The sequence below is a fragment of the Onthophagus taurus genome, chromosome 1 (genome assembly GCF_036711975.1).
Source record: "Onthophagus taurus isolate NC chromosome 1, IU_Otau_3.0, whole genome shotgun sequence".
NCBI classification, from domain to species: Eukaryota; Metazoa; Arthropoda; class Insecta; order Coleoptera; family Scarabaeidae; genus Onthophagus; species Onthophagus taurus.
In genome coordinates, this window is record NC_091966.1 from 33,148,418 (window position 1) to 33,169,039 (window position 20,622).

Sequence of the window (20,622 nt, forward strand, 5' to 3'; positions counted from 1 at the left end):
CCCAACTATACTTTACTGAAAAGGCTATTTACCCAACTATACTTTACTGAAAAGGCAAGGCAGGTGAACGAATCTGTAAGAACTTGTTCACTAAGATTAAACATTTCTTCCTTTTCAATTTCGACAGAAAAATCAACATATTGTTTGAAGCAATATCCTGAAAGTAATCTTTAAAACTATTTATTAGCTCTGAAAGATGTTCTTGAATTGAAACTGATAGTGTTTCTAGATGTAAATCTCCTTCATCATAGTTTGCATGGGTTTCAATAAATGTATGTAATGTTTCAAAAGATTTAAAATTTCCTTTCTTTGTCAAAAAAGTCTTTGTTTCCACAGAGTCATTTTTGTAATTATTATAGCGACTTTTTCCGATGCTTTGAAAATATTTAAACCAAAGCCTTGCGAATTTAAATTCAATTCATTGATTGTAGCAAATACATCGCACAAATAGGCTACTTTTATTAACCACTCGAAATCCTGGAATTTATTCTTAAATGGAAAAATAGTATCTTTTTTAGATGGTGGGTGTTCATGCAGAAATAACAAAGCTTCGTCTTTTAGCTGAAACAGACGTTTTCCTTTTGAAAGCCATCGTGAATTACAATACAAAAGTAAGTATTTATGATCACTTTCCATTTCCTTGCATAATTCGGTAAAAAGTCTGCTATTTAATGGACGAGATTTTATGTAGTTCACAAACTTTAAAAACTTTGCTCCCTTTGTTCGCTTTTCAATGGAAAAAGGAAGATTGCGTTGAAGATTCGACGGGTCGACGTTTTTATGATTCATTTTTATGAAATAGTACAATAATACTTTGGGAATCGCTGAGATAGACGAAGTCAAAGAAAAACTTGAAGAACTGGAAAACAGGATATCTCCCAAAACTGACTACTTTAAACCTAAGATATAAAATGGACCAAAATAAAATCTGCCTAGCAGAGCAAGAGGTTTTATCAAGCAAGCGAAGCGCTGAGGAGAGCTGGCTTTACTACACAAACTAAATTCATGGTGGTAGCCAACAACACCCTCATCGATCAAGTCATGGAATTTTTCTGCATGGATGTGTACATCTACAGCATTTACGATCTAGAAAAGAATCTGAGAACAGGGTATCGATTGGTCGAACAAATTCATTCGAATGTATAGTAATGTACGGAAGTACAAAACACAAACATTGAAACATGCGAGACACAAACAAAACTAACGATATGTTAAGATTAGCAGAAATGAAGACCCTGGTGACAATTTCAGGAAAGACCAGATTGGATAGAATTAAGAATTCCAACATTACAGACCAATGCGGGGTTCAGGACATTGTGAGGTGAGGAAGACAGCGCAAGAGATTTTAGTACAACCACGTCCAAATTGTACTTATAAATAACTCGCCCAGAATCAAACCACCAATGAGGTGCAGATACAGCTGGCAGTCACTTCTCAAGAATAACAGAACTAACGGGCTAGAGAGAGAGAGAGAGAGAGAGAGAGGAAGAAAATATTTAAAACATCTTAATTTTTTTGAATAAGTAAGGGTATTTATTGTAATTTTTTGATGAGAGAACAACGCAGAGCAAGCATGCTGGGTGTATGCTTATAAAATTAATGTTTGGGCAGGAATTATCAACAATCAAATCATTGGGCCTTACTTTCTTGAACAGATATTGAATGGTTCATGATATCTTTATTATTATTATTTCTTACTACAATTTCTAACCACCAATTTAAGAAATTTATTTCCCTATCGGGTCATTCTGCTAATGACCCGATGTTACATGACGAAAAGTTATGGTTTATGCAAGATGATGCACCACCACATATACAGTTCAGGTTAAACAATATCTCGATGAAGTACCAACTGAATAGCCACCAAGGTCCCCCGAACTCAACCATTTGGATTGAATGTTACAGTACAATGTGAATAGATTAGATAAAACCGTGTTATCTTTTATCTGAAATAAAATAGTAAATGTATTTTTTTAACAGTCGTTTTTCGAAAACAGCTGAATATCGACAAAGGATGTGCATCATGAAAAATACTCAGAATTTTACGTAGAATCCATATATGCAACAAAAAATTGGGGTTCTTCTTTACAAATATCAACCTAGGGCTCGTATCTCAATTTTGAGACACCTGTACATTTCATTTTTATGGAAGATATTTTCTGGAAGAATATTCCTACAATTTGTATCGAATTTGCTCCTAGATATTTTTATCAGCGAAGTGACCATGATGGCGCTTCGATTGCGATCAATGGATAATAAGCAGGTTTTAAAAATGGGAAAAGTCCGGAGCGAACTCTGGAGTGAGGCTGTTCTTAAACAACTCCTCCTTGAAGCTTAAGCAAACCACACTTTGACATTGAAATGATAACCCAGAGCTACTTAAGCACGGGCAAAAGGCTGACCATTTACACTGATGGATCAAAGAAGGCTCGAGACTCCGGAACAGGAATTTTCTCACACGATTTCTAGCTGCACCTTTCCACTTCGCTAAGGTCGAACTGCACGACGACTAAGGCTAAAATAACTGTTATAAATATAGCAGCCAATGTAATCATCGACTCAAAAAAAGTTGACAGAAATGTTGTAATCTGCACTGATAGCAGACAGACTATGCTAGCGATTAGTAGGCATCGAACTACATCATTGTTAGTGAAGTTCCAATCACTTGAGGAGTCTAATGCCCGGAAATAAGGGACACGATCATGCGGACAGGTTGGCGAAAAGGAAGTCACCGGTCTCCCCTGAACCGTTTGTACCTCTAACTTTTAAATACAGCATCAAAGCTGATCAACTCCATCTCATATCGAGCTTTTTGCGATAGATGAGACTGTAGTAGGTGTCTTTGCTCTACCCTGACCGGAAGAGATCTACTCAGTTTCTGGGAAAATCAAAAAGTCACTTGAGGCTCCTCACCGACTTCTTGACCGGACACTGCAGGTTACGTAAGCACATGTTCTACATGAAGCTGGCGAATACATCCCTCTTTAGAGGGTGTAAAATGGAAGACGAGATGATAAGTCATATTGTTTGTGACTGTCCTAAACTCGTGTACTTAAGGGAATCAATTTTTGGCGTACCATGGCTCCAAATTTTGGATATAAAGAATCCCCCTTCTGTTCTATATTAACGTTAATTAAAACCTTGGGCTGGTTTTCTGAGCCCTGAATGAAGTGTAAATTGTGGAGATTGTGAAGGAATTCACCCCCACGTGAAAGCTTGTATCGAATTTATGCCTTACTTTATGAACACAGTGTATATGAATAAGTATTAACATAGAAACACCACCAACATGTTGACATAATTGGTATTCACGATACCATTGATGTTGATACCTCGACAGATCTCACGTGCAAATTCGAAAATCGAAATTTCTTTAAAATATCACGACTTTGTTGTTTGGTTTCTCACTCAAACGCCGTTTAAATTTTTAACGATTGCAAATTTTTTCACATTTGTAAATGTTGTGACAGTGATAGATGATGTAACATTGCGAATTGTTTTTTTTATGAAAGAAAAACCTTGATTTTAAACTTTTCACTTTGTTCTTTATGAATTCTAACTTTGTAACATTTCGAAAATAGTTTTTATGAAGTACCAAAAAACTCTGTAACTTTTTTTTTAATTAAAAAAATTACGTTTAATAAAAATTAAATTAAAATCGACAACATATGTGGAGCGAGGAATACTTAATAAATTAGTAACGAATCTTAAAGTTTCTAATTATCAATTCTAAAACCATATATGATTTTAAATATGTTTCGTTTATTAACTGTAATTTACTCGTTAAGACGTTAATTTCTGTTTAAGTGCTACCAGTCATTAGGCTGGAAATAACCCATCTGAAGGTGATTTTATGCTTCTTACCATTTTTAAAACCGGATTTTATTATTAATTTTTTCTTCTTCTCTATTTTCAATTAAGAATTTTAATGTTTGTTTCATTTTAACTGCTTCATACAACATTTTTAAATACTTAAATGAAAAGAAATAAAAAATGAAGTCATCAATCTGGATCTTGGGTTCGTAGCTCATCGGAATCAAATCGTATCTCACGTCTTTATGGTTATATAGGATGTAAGTTCTTGGGTCTTCTCCGTAGGTGTAAGTACAGGTCAGCAGTAAACAATCGGAGCGGATCCAGTTTTGCTCGTCGAGCATTAATTTCATTTAGCCGGTACGGGATAACGTATACGGAATATCTTAAGTGGTGTTCATAATACTTTATAGGTCGCTATCTTTGCGCCTCCTTTTGTTCGCGAGTGGGAGTCATCGTTACACGTCCTCCACCTCCTTCACTTCTTCTTCTGCTGGTCCTCTTATTCTTGTTGCCGTCCGCGCGATCGTGTTGCCTCGCGCTAACGTTATGTAGTTCACCTTCAGGCGACGAGCGCGAGATATTTACAATTAACTTATAATGGGTTGCGGTTTTTGTCCGCGCCGTAAACTTCAGTTAGCTTTTTAGAACCGAAGAAGAATGAACCCAACATTTTTAACAACTAAAATTATAATATTAATAAAAAAAGATCGTTTTTCTTTGTACCCGAAATGTGTTTATCTTAAATTAATGGTACTAAAAAAAGAAGAAATAAGAACGTAAGTGTTGGGAGAAAACATCGGAGTGGTCATTTCGGAAATCAATAAAACAATTCTTCCACCCGGTCAATTTGAATAAAACGAAATTAAGGACGCCGCTCTCAGATTACCAAAGTGTGGAGGTTTTAATACCTTTTCCTCGCCTTCGATTTCGACACACGTTTCGTCTTTTTAGCTTTGCCTTTTGTGTTTCCATCGTAAAAGAATACACCTCCCTCAACGGTATCGAAAAACGTTATCTCTTTTCGGAGGTAATTCCGAAAAAAATATACTGCTTCGATCGCGCCGTTTGACGAAAACGTGTTAATTTAAGTCTCTTCGATAAACGCAAAACCGTTCTTTATCAAACCTAATTGAGTCTCGGAATTGGACGACGACAAATTTTTATTAAAGCAGGCTCTTCGATAAAATCGGCCGGGTGTTAAACATTTTTTTGGGTTGGACATTTTTGGTATTGGTATTCCGAAAATGTACACCTTTTTCCGATACATAATTCATCGTCGGTCGTACGCTAATTGTATAATGGGCACATGGGAAAATAACACTACTCGATGTTCCCATATCGCGTTTAACAATGCTACACGATGCTTTAATTCATATTTAGGGTACACGTAGAATATTGATGATTTAAAATGAAACATAATAAAAATTAAATAACACTTTTAGACGGAAAGAGAAGGAGAGAATGAGAAGATTTAAAGGGAGCTTTTTTTGAATTCACGCCTCCTGTCGACTCAGGCGAGAATAACCTTCTCGAACGAACACACAGGTGTAGGTATGAGCCACAACTCCCAGCCCCTCTGATTATACGTTTTGTTATGTTAAATAAACATTAGTCGTTTTAATTAAACTGACTAGGTCGGTTATGTTAATTTGTCCGATTGGGAATTCAGCGATGAATAATAAGAAAACGGGGCTCGGATCGAATTAACACATGATGAATGCGTTCGTGTCACTGCCGGCACTGCCCTACTTCTTCAATATTAATAGCTAAAACGTCGATTATTGATAAATGTAATAATCAATAAAGATAGTATTAAAATCTGTAAATAGATGGCTTAAAATCAATCAAATTTATGTGGTAATTTTCAATAAAACCGCAACTTTTAATGATGTGATGCGTGTTCTTTAGTAATTAAAGTGTGCGGCTTTGAAACCAAGTCGGTATAGTACCTAATTTGCATTTGGACGCGCGGTTTATTCAAATCTGGATCGTTTATATGCGCAGACTATACGAAATTAATTCTTTTTCTGCCTCCGATCGTATTTTGGTTTACAATTAAGACATTATACTTACATACGTTTTAGAAGACGGCACTCGCATATTGAATCGAGTTTGTGTGAATCAACACAACTTTGGCGCTCCAAGGTTGATGGACTATCGATGAACTCTTTTTTTTATTTGCAAAAATTTGGAAATGTTTTTGTTTGGTTTTTTTCGAGCTTTTTTTTTAACGTTATTCGATGGAATGCGGTCACAGTGTATACGACCGACAAGAAAAATCGGACAGGCTCGAAGAAAAACGCGTGAAATCCAACGATTATCGCCGGTTTAATCTTTCAACGGTAGCATTGAAAATTTCGAACCGCGTTCATCGAACGACGATGATCCATAATAATTAACGTCTAATCACATAACTGTTACGAAGAGACGTGCGACATTTTTAGATTGGGCATTCATGCGGATTCTGTGACAAATCGGAAATTCACACCAACTCTATGGTTTAAGTTCTTTATAGATTATTATGTAAAAAATTATTAATTTTTTTAATACAAAAAATTTAATTATAGGTAATTTTGACTTTGTGAAAAAAATAATTTTATAAGTCCAACTTTATTGGTTTAAGATAAACCAATTTATTCACAGTGTTAAGTAAACAACCAGATTTATCTTTATTTTTTGATAATTATTAAAAAAATTTCAATCTTTCTTTTAGCAAACAAATTGCTTCATTTCAATTAATATTAAAAATGATGGATAAATGTTTTTATGAACCTAATCTTAAAGGTTGTCCCAAATACTGACAATAATATGTGTATAGACAAGAGAAAAGAGATAAGATGTACAAGCAAAAATAACAAACTGGAACCAAAATACGTTAAATTATTTAACGCAACCTAACCGAAGTCCTAACTCGGAATTCGTCATATACATTAATGTACCTAGTGAAAACGATGTTGACACACTTTACAAAACGCAAGCGACACGATACGTAAGGAGATCAAATTGTTTTCGAGCGTTATCGCATGTGTTATGCAGGTTTTAACGGTGAAGGTTACGAGAACAACAATAACATCAGTTTTTAATAAAAGGGTTATAATGAACAATAAAAATATATGGTAAAAAAACTCTTGCATTCGTTAATCTTATGAAGACCACATAATATGAGTATATTATAAGTGGGTCTTTACTGATAGTTCTTGCTTGTGTCTTCCCATGGATTGGAGGAAATTGTCAGTATAAGATATCTGAATTTTATCCTACTTTGCTTTCAATGTAACTTTTTTGATGAATTTTTCATTACATTTTCGTAGAAATGTGGCCCTATTTCGTGAATAACAGCTTTTATGTTGTCTTTAACATAGCGCCAAAGAATAAAGTCCTGGGTGTTAAATCGCAAGATCTCGGCGGCCTATTGATGTTTGCATTTTGAGAAATTACACGTTCAGGAAAATTTTCACGCAAAAGAGTAATTGTTTCACGAGGGTCAATTTCGGACCAAAATCCAGTCACTTCACCAAACTATCACTCGTTGTTGCTGAAGTGCCCATCCTCCATTCACTTATCTTGGAATTTCTAAGAATCTAACAATTTTGATAAAAAGATATTTTTAGCTGACCTGACGCACGAAGACGAATTGGTGGCTTCCCATCACTAACTTGTACGAAACTTTTAAATTTATGGATTAACTTTATTATAGCAGGGCGAGAAGGCGCTTGATAATGACCAAAAGAACACTATTACATAATTATTTAAACTCATACAAAAAAATCGCTACTTTTTGCCTGAGAGAGCATTGAAACTCTTTTTTTCCTTATTAAGTAGTCCGTTCAATCGCTTTAATAACAAAAGTAGTATTCTTCATTTTGGCTGCGTTTCGTACCAAGACTGCTGTCTCCTATTCCAGTGAACACTTCAGCATGTGAAGGGATACTGTCATGAGTTATCGTATGCAAGGTCCTGTTCACTTTCACTCCTGTCTTGATCTCCAGACTCTTAATCAAACTGAGGAAATAACATCATTATCATCGAGGATTTCATACCTAGATCATTTTTGTCCATATCTAACCGTTCCCACATTCACTTTAAGCGTTTCTGCTTCCTTTTCGTTATCTTCTTTTCTAATTTCTTTGTTGTCAGACCAAAGCTTGTTCCATTTTTTTTAGGTTTTCAACAGTAAGTAGGTTGCATGAATCAGTTACCATATAGGATGCATTTTTCATTTTTATTTTTTGGAAAACTAAACGAACGAAAACGAATCTATGCAATTGGATTATTACTTCCAATCGTAAGAAGTGTTTTCACATATCAAGTGTCCAGTCACAACGACACGGCATCTTCTAGCGATTTGTCTTTGGCAGCCCTTAATGCTTTCCTTCGATTAGATCCATCATCTGTATGTAGTTTCGATGCAAAATTCAAAATGTCACTTTCTTCCTTCTGATGTCCAATATTGTGGCCTTTTCCACTTCGCAGATGTCTCAAAGTCTCCTCTGTGCAATTAAAAAACAACCGCAAATATTGAATTATGATGTTATTGTACAACGTAATAAGATAACAGAAAATTAGTATTACAGTATGACTAGAAATACTTATTTATTCACAAACAAACGAAATTATAGGTCCGTATAAAAAATTATTAGGTGAATTAGGTCCATGTAACGACAGTTTTTAAAACTCAATATTTCGTTGGCTCTCCATTAGTTTCTATAACAGCACGCAGGCGTCGTGACAAGCAACTAAGTGTGTTGTCTTTTCTGCGGTTATTTCAGCCCAAGATTCGATTAACGCAGATTTCAGTGTTTTTGCATCTGTGATTTTGCGCTGCCGAATCTTATGTTCCAAAAGCTCCCAAACATGCTCAATTAGATTTAAATCCGAACTCTGAGGAGGTGTATTTAACTGCCTGGGTATTGGTAACTAAGTCAATAAAATCTTCTTCGTTGACCTCCATATCAATATAATCTTTGATAATAAACGGATTGCGAATCGATGCCTTAATTCTGTCAGGAAGTGGAAAATATTCTCTGAAGGTGCTTCTTAGATTTGCCAAATGACACATGATTAGTAGTTGTGCTTCCTCATTTGGAAATGTATCTTTAGACATGTTTAAAAATGTCGGCAAGTTTTGAAATGATTCCACATTTCCGCTTTCGAGTCGATTCTCCCATAATTCCAGTTTCAAAATAGTTGCTCAAACCTGGAAACAATTTACATTTTCACCTTGTAATATTACATTCAAAATGTAGAATTATTTAAATTTTCTGGGGATAATTTATCAGAGCGATGGGGTTGGAAACGTTGTTTTATTTTATATAATTCCCAAAGTCGACCCAGAGCAACCAAGGTGATACACGAACTCTTTGTATTAATTGATCTTTTATGTTTTCTGCCATATTTTGAATTCTTCTTTGCACTGTATTGTTTGACAACGGAATTTGTGTAATTTCTTTGGCAGCTTTATCGTCAACTATTGCAGACACCATAATTTTTGCTGCTGGTAATATGAGGTCTTCAGCAATAGTATGAGGTGTACCTTTTTGAATTATTAGTTGACATACCTTAGGAGGCCATTATGGCTGAATTGTTTGAAGCTGGTGTGACAATGTGGGACACGCTTCTTTGAATGTTCTTTAATTGTTGTTCTTTCTTTTTAAAAAAATCCGTGTTTTTTTGCTAAAACTCTGGGTGCTTTGTTTCAAACTGGTGTCTTAACTTAGCTGGTTTCATAGAATCATTTACTAGAACCTGGCTGCAAATAACCTGCAGTCGTATTTTTCCAGATTCTGAGGACAGAAATTTTGTAAAGCCAAAGGATAAATATTCTGCGCTGTATTGACGGAAGTTTTACAAAGAAAGTTACAAACAAAACTGAATCTAAAAAGAACGTATTCTTTCATTTCGAGTTAAAACTGATTTTTCTACATGGAATTTGAGTAACGTTATCTGTTGTGTCATTACCCTGTATCATAAAAACGGAAAAATGTATTCGCCTTTGTAACATCCACTCACCAAATATTGCTTGAAAAAATGTTAATATTCAGTTTGGTTACCTAATTTCTTCTTTAAACGATTTTTGCGAACCTTTACTAAGAACACGAACACTTATAGATTTAAAAGAAGAAGTAGAAAGAAGAGTTAACTTATAACGACAAATTAGTCGCTAAAAAACAAAATAGTGAAACTTAAAAAATCCCCCAAATGAGTAACATTACCAACCTCCATACCAAAAATGTCCTAGAAAACGTTCCATATTTCTTCTAAGAGTAATATTAATCTTTAATATAATCTATGTATGGAATTATGTATTATGTCTGGTAAGCGCAATATAAAAATGGGGATTCCTCAAGGCTCCATATTGGGGCCATTGTTATTTCTTTTATTTTTCAATGACTGCCCTACCTATCTGGGTGAGGACGTGCATTGCTTATTGTATGCCGATGATGCAACCCTTGTTTTAAAAGGGGATAATTATGACAAGGTTTTGGATAGGGCTGAACATGCGTTAGCTAGAGCAGAGTATTGGTGAGCTGTTAATAAATTTTGTTTAAATAACAGCAAAACAGTTAAAACTCTTTTCACATTAAAAAAGAGCGATTATCCCAATCCACCTTCAACAAAGTTTCTGGGTATTTATTTGAGGCCGCCTAATTTAAATTTTGCTGAGCATGTGCGGGAATTGGGAAGTAAGATCAGTAGAAACATTTTTATACTAAGGAAGCTAAAAACGGAGGTAACTCAAGAGGCAGTATATAGCGCGTATTATGCACTGATTCATTCCTTGTTGTCATATTCAATACTTACGTGGGGTAGCAGTCCAAGTAGTGCTTATATTTTTTGCACTGCAACGGAGAGCGGTGGGAGTACTGGGGGGTCTTGGGTACACAGAAGACTGCCGAGATGGTTTTAATAGAGATTTTAACTCTACCCTCACTTTTTATTCTCGAATGCGCTCTGTATGCTTTTGATAACAGGGGACATTTTGCGATACATGCCGATGTTCATGAGCATGATACTAGGAATAAGGATAAAATTTATAACAAGTACTGTCGTTTATCCAAAACACAGCTTGGGCCAGAGTACTTATCTCAAGTGATACTTAACAAGCTGCCGAGTGAATTAATAGGAGAGTAATAGAGGGATTTTTAAAGGTAACTTAAAAAGATTTTGATGTTGTAGTTTAAACTTTTACTTTTTTGTAATTTATTTGCCTACATTATTTTTCACAAATGCGCCGTGGACCCTCAGTATTGTGGCAGTGGACCCCTAGGAGTCCAGGCACCCCTTATTGGGAATCGCTGGCCTAGACTATTGCTTGGCTTAGATTTACAATTTTGGGAATTTCGAGGTAAGATTTCTTTTCTTTTCGATGTTTTATCACCAATTTTCTAATCTCAACAGAAATTTCTTTTCGCGATGACCTTTTGCAGCCAGTTAAAACAGTGACGAAACACCAAACTTGTTAATTACTTGATCTATAATCCCTACTGAATTATAAACAAAATGCAATGTCAGCTACTTTATGCAACTCCTACTTGATTTCTTTAACTCAAGTGCATTGTATGTAGACTTTTGTCGTGTTAGTTTTTGCATTGTTTATTGAATTTTTATTATGTAATGAACCTCATAATTCAATGCTGTAAGTAGACTTTTGTCCGTCACTGTATATCTTTTAATTTTAAGTGCCACTTCCGGTTGACGTGTAATTTTTGTGTAATAATCTTTATAATTGTTTAATAGTCTTCGTATAAACTAAATTGTTATATTTACTGTAAAATAAGTGTAATAAAACAAACAAGCAACTAAATACTTTGTTTTTAAGATATTAAAAGTTTCTTCCCCCCTTCTATAACGTACCCTTTTGGTCTCATATACATATAAAAACGAATGATAATCATCAAAATGGGAGACTTAATAACGGGCTAACCCAACTTTTACCTGGGCTGTCATTTGAGCATAACTAATTGCATAATTACGTTTTTTGTCGTCATCTGCCGTCCTCGGTCCCGACGTTCATTAGCGCAGAACGGATGCAGGGACGTCTCCTCGCCGGCGCGAGAAAAAACCTTATTATTCGATAATTATCATAACGCGGTGACGACGCGTTCCTCCTTCTTTCCCCCCGTTCCGTTCGTTCGTCGAGATCACCACTCCCGTGTAACCGTAATTATGAAAAATTACGTTTAATCGCTCCTCTCGCACGTTTATTATCATTGTGTCCGCGTTATTGCTTATACAGGACGTTCCTTAAAAGGAGACCGCGTCAGGTTATAAAGAGTTATGCGGCTTGATTAATTACCGTTAAGCGGTGGAGGACCTTTAAAAAAATTGATGTAAACGCAATGTAGTTATCGACACAATTTTATTAAAAAAAATTATAAATATCGTTATTAAGAATTGGTATATATGTTATTTTATTTATAATTGGTTTCGTGGTAGTATTCTTTCCGCCCCAAATAGAAGTCATTATAAAATTATTAAATAACGACAATTTAAGAACAGGAAGACGCATTTTTGTACGGTTTTTGCCGTGCAATCATAAGCACATTACGTGGCCCGTCCAACGGGTGGGGTAATTATAAGCATATGTCCAACGAGTTGGGACAAACGCGGCCGTCATTATCCCAGGAAGCGAGCAATTAGCGAAATTAACAGTTTCAACCTGGCCGGTCTTCGACATAAGAACTAATTAATCCGCTCTCTCTCTCTCCCTCCGTAACAGTTTTTTTTTTGGCATCATCACTTCCACGTATATAAGTAATAATTTCGAATGCATAAGCAAAAACATTCGAGAACGTGATTTAATTAAACAAACTTCTAGGATATCTCTGTATAATTCTCTGGATATAATTGGTTATTATCTAATCATGATAAAATTAAATAATATTCCTTCAAGCGGTAAAGATATTAAATAGTTTTTGTTAATTTGTTAATGTCTAAGGAAACGGAATGGTATACTTAGCAAAATGAAAAAGTTTTTAGAAGGAATTTGCGTTAATTTTCTTTTTTGATTTGAATTCATCTTAACGATCAGAAGGACGATTAACGCGCCGGCGAGGGATGCGATAGAAAACGCATCATCGCCTTTGTCGGCCGTAAAAACAAAATTAAACGAACCGGCCCGACATATGGCCACACAATGTGCGTAAGACAGGTAGAAGGAAACTTTGTGATCCGTGCCGACGACGTGTGCTCCTTGGCTATTGCTAAGTCGATAAAATGGATGTAATAAAGGGAGTATTAGCGGTAATTGAACTGACGATGAGGATCAATGACTTATACACAACATCGTATTATATTTTGTATATACATCTTATTACGACATCATCAAAACACTATAATTTCACTATTAAAAAAAATTGCGTAAGTGCAAATTTAAATCTTAATACCATTAAATTGAAAATTAAACTTTATTTTTTTCCGATGATTCTTTGTCTGGAAAAAGCAAAGTAGTGAAGGGGAAGATGAGGAGGAAAAAAAGGTAAAGTTGAGTAAGAAAAAAAATCCGTGGCGTGGCTTTTTTCAGCCGTAATGACCGAGATGAAAAGGCTGGCTTTTAAAAGATATTGGAAATTAATGACGAATTCGAGAAGCTTCACGCTTCCACACTAATAGGTACATTGTACACGGTAACGGCAGCCTGTGGTAGTGCGATAAAAATAACAAAAACAATCGGTTGTTAAAAACTTCATCAACGTTGATTAAAGGACGACCGTTTCGGGTTCGGAAACGACGACGAAACCGAAGACCTAAAACCCCGGTTGCAACCTCACCACGGTAGCCAAACTCTCTTCGTCTGATGCCGTTGAAAATTTGATAATTCGTTAATAACCGTACATCCTCGTTTGCGGACCTTGACGTTATACATAAGACACCCACTTTTAGTTCATTTCAAATTTTAAACAGTTTATAACCCGTCCATAATCACTAACCCTTTTATTCCTGTATCGAATAATATAAATAATCGATTTTGCAAAACAAATTTCTAAATGCAGGTTTTGTCTTTGGTAAATTTTGTTTCCTCCTTTCGGAATGCAGTTCGCAATTTTACGCCTGAAAGCAAATTAATTAATTCCATGCCCATATAAATAAACACCGACCCGGGACGGTTCTATGACATCATAATTCGCCGCGCCGTTATGGCCATGACGGCCACATAACGTGAGAATGGTTTAAAAGTAACGTCTTCATGTAACGCTCCTCTCGGCTCTCGGACCGGACAAATTGTAATTAAAACGTTAAACAATTTGCTCGTCGGACAGACTTACGCAAGGCCCTCGGGGCACCCTTTCGCATCCTCAAGACGTTCTGTATTCTTGGTACACGCATAAATTATTATTTATGCTTAACGAAAATTAAACGAATAATTAATAATGTATGTATTGACACTTTATATTAACACCAATTATATCTATGAAATGAGGTGCGATAAAATTCTTAAAAAATTTGCTACATCTCGGGAACAGCTCAAAGTCCCGTTCGTGACGTCACGCATATAAAAGCAACCACTAACGCTGAATAATAACTAAAACTAGAGCTAACACTAATTCATTTCAGTTCCACTTTTAGTTCAATACACAACAATCTAACCCTGAATAACAATTAAAACTGGAACTACCTTCCTTGATTTATACATCATCTAGTAGACAACTCGGGGAATACCCTGAGTTTATCTATGAACATGGAATAGAGCAACTTGAGGAATAACCCAACTTAGATTCTATCTGTGAGCCCTAACACTAAATATACTGATTTATTAAATAAATAATATTAATAGTAGGAGAATATGTTGTACTTTGAATAATTTTATTTCTAAAGCTAACATTTCAATATTTCTTCTTCCTCTTCTTTTAGCGGTACAACCTGGGGTGCTTTTTGGCTTCCTCCACTATCCTCTTCCAATCCATCCGATCTTAAACGGTCCTCCTCCAGTTTCAGAACACTGGCACCATCATCCACTTTATCTTTCCATATCGTGCGGGACCTGCCCCTACTTCTTGTGCTTGCCATGTATGCTCTAAAAGCTATGCTCGTAGCTCTTTCCTTGGGCATTCTGATAATGTGTCCAGCCCATCTAAGTCTTTATGATCTTATAAACCGTATGACGTCTTCGCCTCTCATCACATCTCGGAGTTCAAAATTCATTCTTCTCCGTATTTCAACTGTTTCTATACTCCACTGGTCCAAAATTCTACGGAGTATCTTTCTCTCAAAGACTGGAAGTGCGTTCTTGTTCGTTTCCGTGAGATTCCAGGATTCCGTTCCGTAAATTAAAACTGGTCTGACCAAGTTCTTATACTTCCTCAGCTTGGCCCCTCTAAATATGTCCTTTGATTTGAAAATTCTCATTTACGCATAGTAACATCTGTTAGCAGTCTGTATTCTGTCTTGTATTCTTGCCGTTATGTTATTGTCACTTGTACAGATTACACCTGGATACTTGAACATTCTCGAAAGTATATTCGCCTACTGTTATAATTTAAGGTCTTTCCCTCTGTTTACTTCCGGTTATCTTCATGTACTTAGTTTTTTCTTGATTTATGTACAGGCTTTCATCGTTGGCTGGTCTTTCAATGCCAGTAAAAATTTGCATAAACCTCTCATAGCTTCTGGCCATTATCAATACATCATCCGCATATGTGCATATTTGAAATGATTTTGTCATTATGGTGCCTCTTTTTTCGAGGCCACCAATGGCAGAGTGCAGCGCCAGAGTGATACTGTAGGCTCTGGAACCCTCCATTGTCATCATTGCTACCTGTGCTAATTTTCGGGGAATTCCCATTTATTTTAAATTATACTCAAGCCTGGTCCTCCGTATACTGTTAAAGGCTTTTTTAAAGTCTATGAATGGGAATTCATAGACAGTGTAATTGTGGAATATACAGTATAAGTCAGTGTTATACTCGTAGTATTTCTCCATTACTTGACAAAGGAGGAAGATTTGGTCCAATGTAGATCTTCCTTCCTTGAAGCCACACTGGTATTCACCCAGTGTGTTCTCAGCATATGGCTTTATCCTCTCGTAGATTTCATATTTCAAGATTTATCACTTATTAATCAAATCTATTGGTTTAAATCGATTCTGCAATGTTTTAACTGATAAAATTCATAGTCGCAATTACAAAGTACTTCATTTTATGGGTAAAAAATTCATCGAAGGAAAAAATGTGAATTGATTCAAGGTACAATACAGGGTTATACCTTGAAACAACGTGATTGTACCTTAGACCATTTCGTAACTACACCTAATTTTATTTATCTACATTATTATTAACAGTGATAAATAGATAATAAAATGTGACAAGTAGCTACCATTATCAAAAGGATAGTAATAAACTTTGAATGTACTTACATAGATAGAGACTGAAGTCAAGTGAAAAGATAATTCTCGTTGCCTTTTTGACACTCCAACGGTAGCAGGCGTGGGATATAACAGTATGCTAGTATTACCAACAGAAGAAACATCTTTATCGCTAGGAACAAAGTTTCTAGCTGCTTTTGTGCCAAATATTTTTTTTGTAAAATTGTACCCCTCTTCAATTTTATTCATTATTCTGACCATAAAATGTTTTTTTCGTTTTTTTCATTGCTAGTTGAACCTAAGTATATAATCGTTTTCTTGAATAGAGTGGTCGTTTACGTCTTCTTTGATTTTTAATTTGGAAGTAACTTTATGGATCGTCATCTGATAAAGCCTGACTCTTCTCTTCTTTTTTATCATTTCCCCTAGATGCCATCACAGCGTTGAGGTGTTGTTGGGATTCTCTATCCATCTTGTAAAAGTACGTCTGTTCTATGCCATATTCTCCACTTCCTCCTCTCTTGCGCATTATCTCCTCCACTTCTTCTTACCATTTTATCCTTGGCCTACCTCTCCTTCGTTTTCCATCTATTCCCATTTCCATTACTCTTCTGGCATTTTGATTAGGTGTCCATACCAGCTCAGCTGTTTGTTTTCTGGTATGTGTTCTAAATCGTCTCTTATAGTTTTGTTTCTACTTCAATCCATTCTTGTTTTCCCCGCCACCTTTTTTAAAAATTTCATTTCAGCTACTGTTATTTTTGATTTGTGTTTATCTCTCATCGACCATGTTTCAGCTTCATATGTGAGGTTCGGTGTACATATAGTTTTATAAATTCTTAATTTTGTATTTGTTCTCACTTCCTTCTTGCCCACAATTGTGTTATTCATTTGGTGATATAGATTACCTGCTTTTTGTATCTATTTTGCATTTCTCTGTCTATTGTTCCATTCTCACTAATAATGGTGCCCAAGTATTGAAATTTATCCACAATTTCCAATCTCTCCCCACTTATCATTATATTTATGTTTTTATCCCTTTAGTTATATGCATAATCTTGATTTTCCCTATATTTATTTGCATTTCCCTTTCTTCCATACAGGTTTTCCAGGTGGCAATTTTTCTTTGTAGTTCTGTTTTCATACTTCCTATCAGCATTATATCGTCTGTATACACTAAATCAAAGGTCTTCATTGGTGTTAATTTCTAATAATCTATTGTGGAAGGTCTTGTTCTTGTTCTTGTTGTTACACTTCTTAATTATTTGATCCATAAAAATCACAAATAGTAGTGAGCTCAGGCTGTCCTCCTGTTTCATACCCTCCTTCATGAAGACTGACGAAGCTGAATATTTTCATAACTTTCCTCTTCACTACTTACTTTCTTGTTTTTCTTTAACCCTGTTATGAATTTTACTGCTTCTCTAGTAATTTTTCACATTTTGTTTAGCAACATGTACAGATTAATTTGACGTTTTGTCAACAGGCTGTAGCACATCAAAGGCTGGTAGACTCACGCTTTCGAAGACTTATTGTTGAATATTGGGAATGTTGAGAAACCTGCGAACTCATGTTTTTTATTTCTTTAATCCAAGTATCTAGTATAACTTTTTTATTTGCAACCCGAATTCATATACTAATTTTTGTAATTCTTGTTTCGGGATACCGTAATGTAAATCAACAGCTATTTTGACATAATTTACTAATAGAGAAAATTCATTTATTTGTTATGTTTGACTGGTAGGTAAAAACGTCGTCACCCATTAATTGATGACTTTTCAAGTGATGAAGTAGTGGTGCCTTAGCAATTTAATTATTTACAGCGGCTTGACCAACAGAGAATTTGTGCACGAGAACATTTTCTATTGCCGCTAATAAATTTCTTTTATTAACCTGCTGTCGCTTATTGCCTAGTTTATTTTGTGGCATATTCTAAAAATATAATGTCACACTTAAATTAAATTTAGAATTTCTTTTACTACAGGTAATTATTATGAAAGTCTAAGGTACACGATCGGTAACAATATTGAAAAGTCGTTATCTTTAAAATAAAGAGAAATGAACGGAGAACTTACTTGACCAAGAATTTTTTACTCAAACAACACATTCCGCTGTGACGTAAAAATATTTTGTCTGTTATATCTGAAGTCCGTTTTAATCTATTATATCGAGGTTTTACAGTAGTTAGTAAAAATTATTTAAGTCAATCATTTATAAATTAAAAAAATACATTGTATCATCAACAACGTATGGGAACGAGCATCAAAGACATCAGAACAATCTCGGTTCATTTAAACTAATGACTCAATGGGGTTCTTCCTTTATAACACTGTTGTCTTGTATAATAGCCAGCCGAAATTGCTGCGCGTTTATGATTGAGACGCTACGCCCGTTTAAGATAAATTAAATATGCGGCGCGATTATTAGAGATAAATGTATCCGGGAAGTGCTAACCATCGGAAGAAATACTCGTTTAGGACTCGTTATGTTTTAACTAGAAGTTTTATTTAACTAATCATCTTTGTCTAAATCAATTTCATCAAAAACTAGATAGTCATCGTTATATTCTCCCCGCTTTATGTCGTATAGTAAGGAGTATATTAATCAATTATTATTTAAAAGTATCTGACGGTACCTTCTAGTACCGTCCCTTGTATTGAATGACGGGATCAGCTCGGCAGCTCTCGCTGTTAAACCTCGTGATTTATGACATGCTGGGAGATGATAGAGATCGTTTGGTTTCAATTCTCACTCCCCTTTGAGTGATGGACAGGCGAACGTGCAAAACGTGGGAGGTGAAAACCTCTTCTCTATATAACTTTTTCCTTCTTACCTTATTTATTATTATACACTTTTATTATTTTTTTAACAACAATTTCAAAACTACGGCAATAAATTTACCGTTTAACAAAAATGAAATCACCTTAAGATCTTATTGAGTAATGACTCCTGGACTGAGTTAAACGAGGTTCGGCTTACACAGGAGATGGTCGGCGATGGCAATTTGCAGTCGCCACAAAAATTATCTCACCAATTACCTCCGAGGGAGTTGAGGTCTACCAGCTGGTTATCTGCACGTTTCGAGCGAGGTGCCGGGCATCATTAATTAAGGAATGGCGTACATCGACGAGCAATTAACCGTTCGCGAAGTGAACGCAGCGAACGGGGTCCACCAGGTTTTCGATTAATACTCACTAACTAACGTTAGTTGAGTATCTACCTCCAATTTGCCATGCCAATTGAAAATCTCGTGTATTAGTACTTACCCGTTGATAGACGTTTGCGACATGAACAGGCTGAGGAACGCCTTTGCTATCGTATGCCAGATTTGAACGAAAAGCGAATCGGATTTTTCTTCAGACTGACTAATAAATTGATTTGTATCTTCATCTGGTTCTAGTTGTACAAATTTCGATGATATGTTAGATGGCATATTAGCCAAATTACATTGGTACCACTGAAATAAAAAGAAATATATCAAAACTATTTTCTATAAAACTTTATGTACGAAGTATGAGCGATGCGAGGTGGTAATTAACTCACCCACGCAACGATTTAAATGTTATTTATTATTTCCAACGAGTCAAGATAATTAAATCCAAAAATAAACGTTCGTCATTGACTTTAAAATAATCTTTCGTATGGATGACAGGATTAAAAAGGTATTCGGGGTCTAATTTAAATACAACACATTAAAACACTCCTACAAACTTTTTAAATACTTCTAAAAACGATTTTAAGATAATTTCGAACACTCTCTTTCGCTTTGTATGTACGGCACGTAGCATCGCTATAATAGCGCAGAAATAATTAATAACGTTTATGGCTGTCATGTGAGGGTTCGGCCGAAGTGCTTCTTCTTGGGGCTTCATCTCTTCCGAGACGTGGCAACTTTTCAATTTGCGCCTTGCGAATATGTTACCCCGTTTTCTTCTTCTTCTTCTTCTACTACTATAGCGTGGGGAATAATAATTAATGATACAATCCCCGCGGCTGTCAGTGCGGAATAATCACTTCAGGTGCCCGTCAAAAACAAAACGCGCGCCTCTTATGAATATTTATAAATTGTATGCATAAGATATCGCGCCCGTGGTGAGATGTATTATTATTCGGACGTCGGCCGCAAAAAAGATTTACCAAAAATAAAAGGTCCGATTAATATGACGTATTGTTTTGGCGTGAATCCCGATCAACTTCTTCGCGTCTACCTGAACCGTTCAACCCCCAGGAGCGTTTTAAATACTTAAAATAATTAAAACGTTAAGAAGTTTAAAAACCCCGCATCTTTATTTTTGATTTAAAAATATTTTCGTTATAACAACACCCCTTGTTTATTTAAGTAAAACGTGCGTATGTAAATGACACATCGACGCGGTAGGTTCGTTCGCAATCATGTTTATTCATTTCTTATTTAAATTAACCTGCACGGACGGTTAGCGCTCACCGGAATGTAAAATTTCTTTTAAACACACAGGTGTTCCCTTCCATTACTCCGCTAACAAGAT

General features: G+C 35.5%; 1 protein-coding gene across 1 annotated transcript in view; it reads right to left on the reverse strand.

Annotated features, from left to right (window-relative positions):
- LOC111414470 (protein-L-histidine N-pros-methyltransferase) overlaps positions 1-20,622 on the reverse strand; it is a 127,614-nt gene that overhangs the window by 84,529 nt on the left and 22,463 nt on the right. Inside the window, exon 2 of the mRNA XM_023045832.2 lies at positions 19,384-19,574. Coding sequence (XP_022901600.2) covers positions 19,384-19,574 — 191 coding nt within the window. The remainder of the gene's footprint in view (positions 1-19,383; positions 19,575-20,622) is intronic.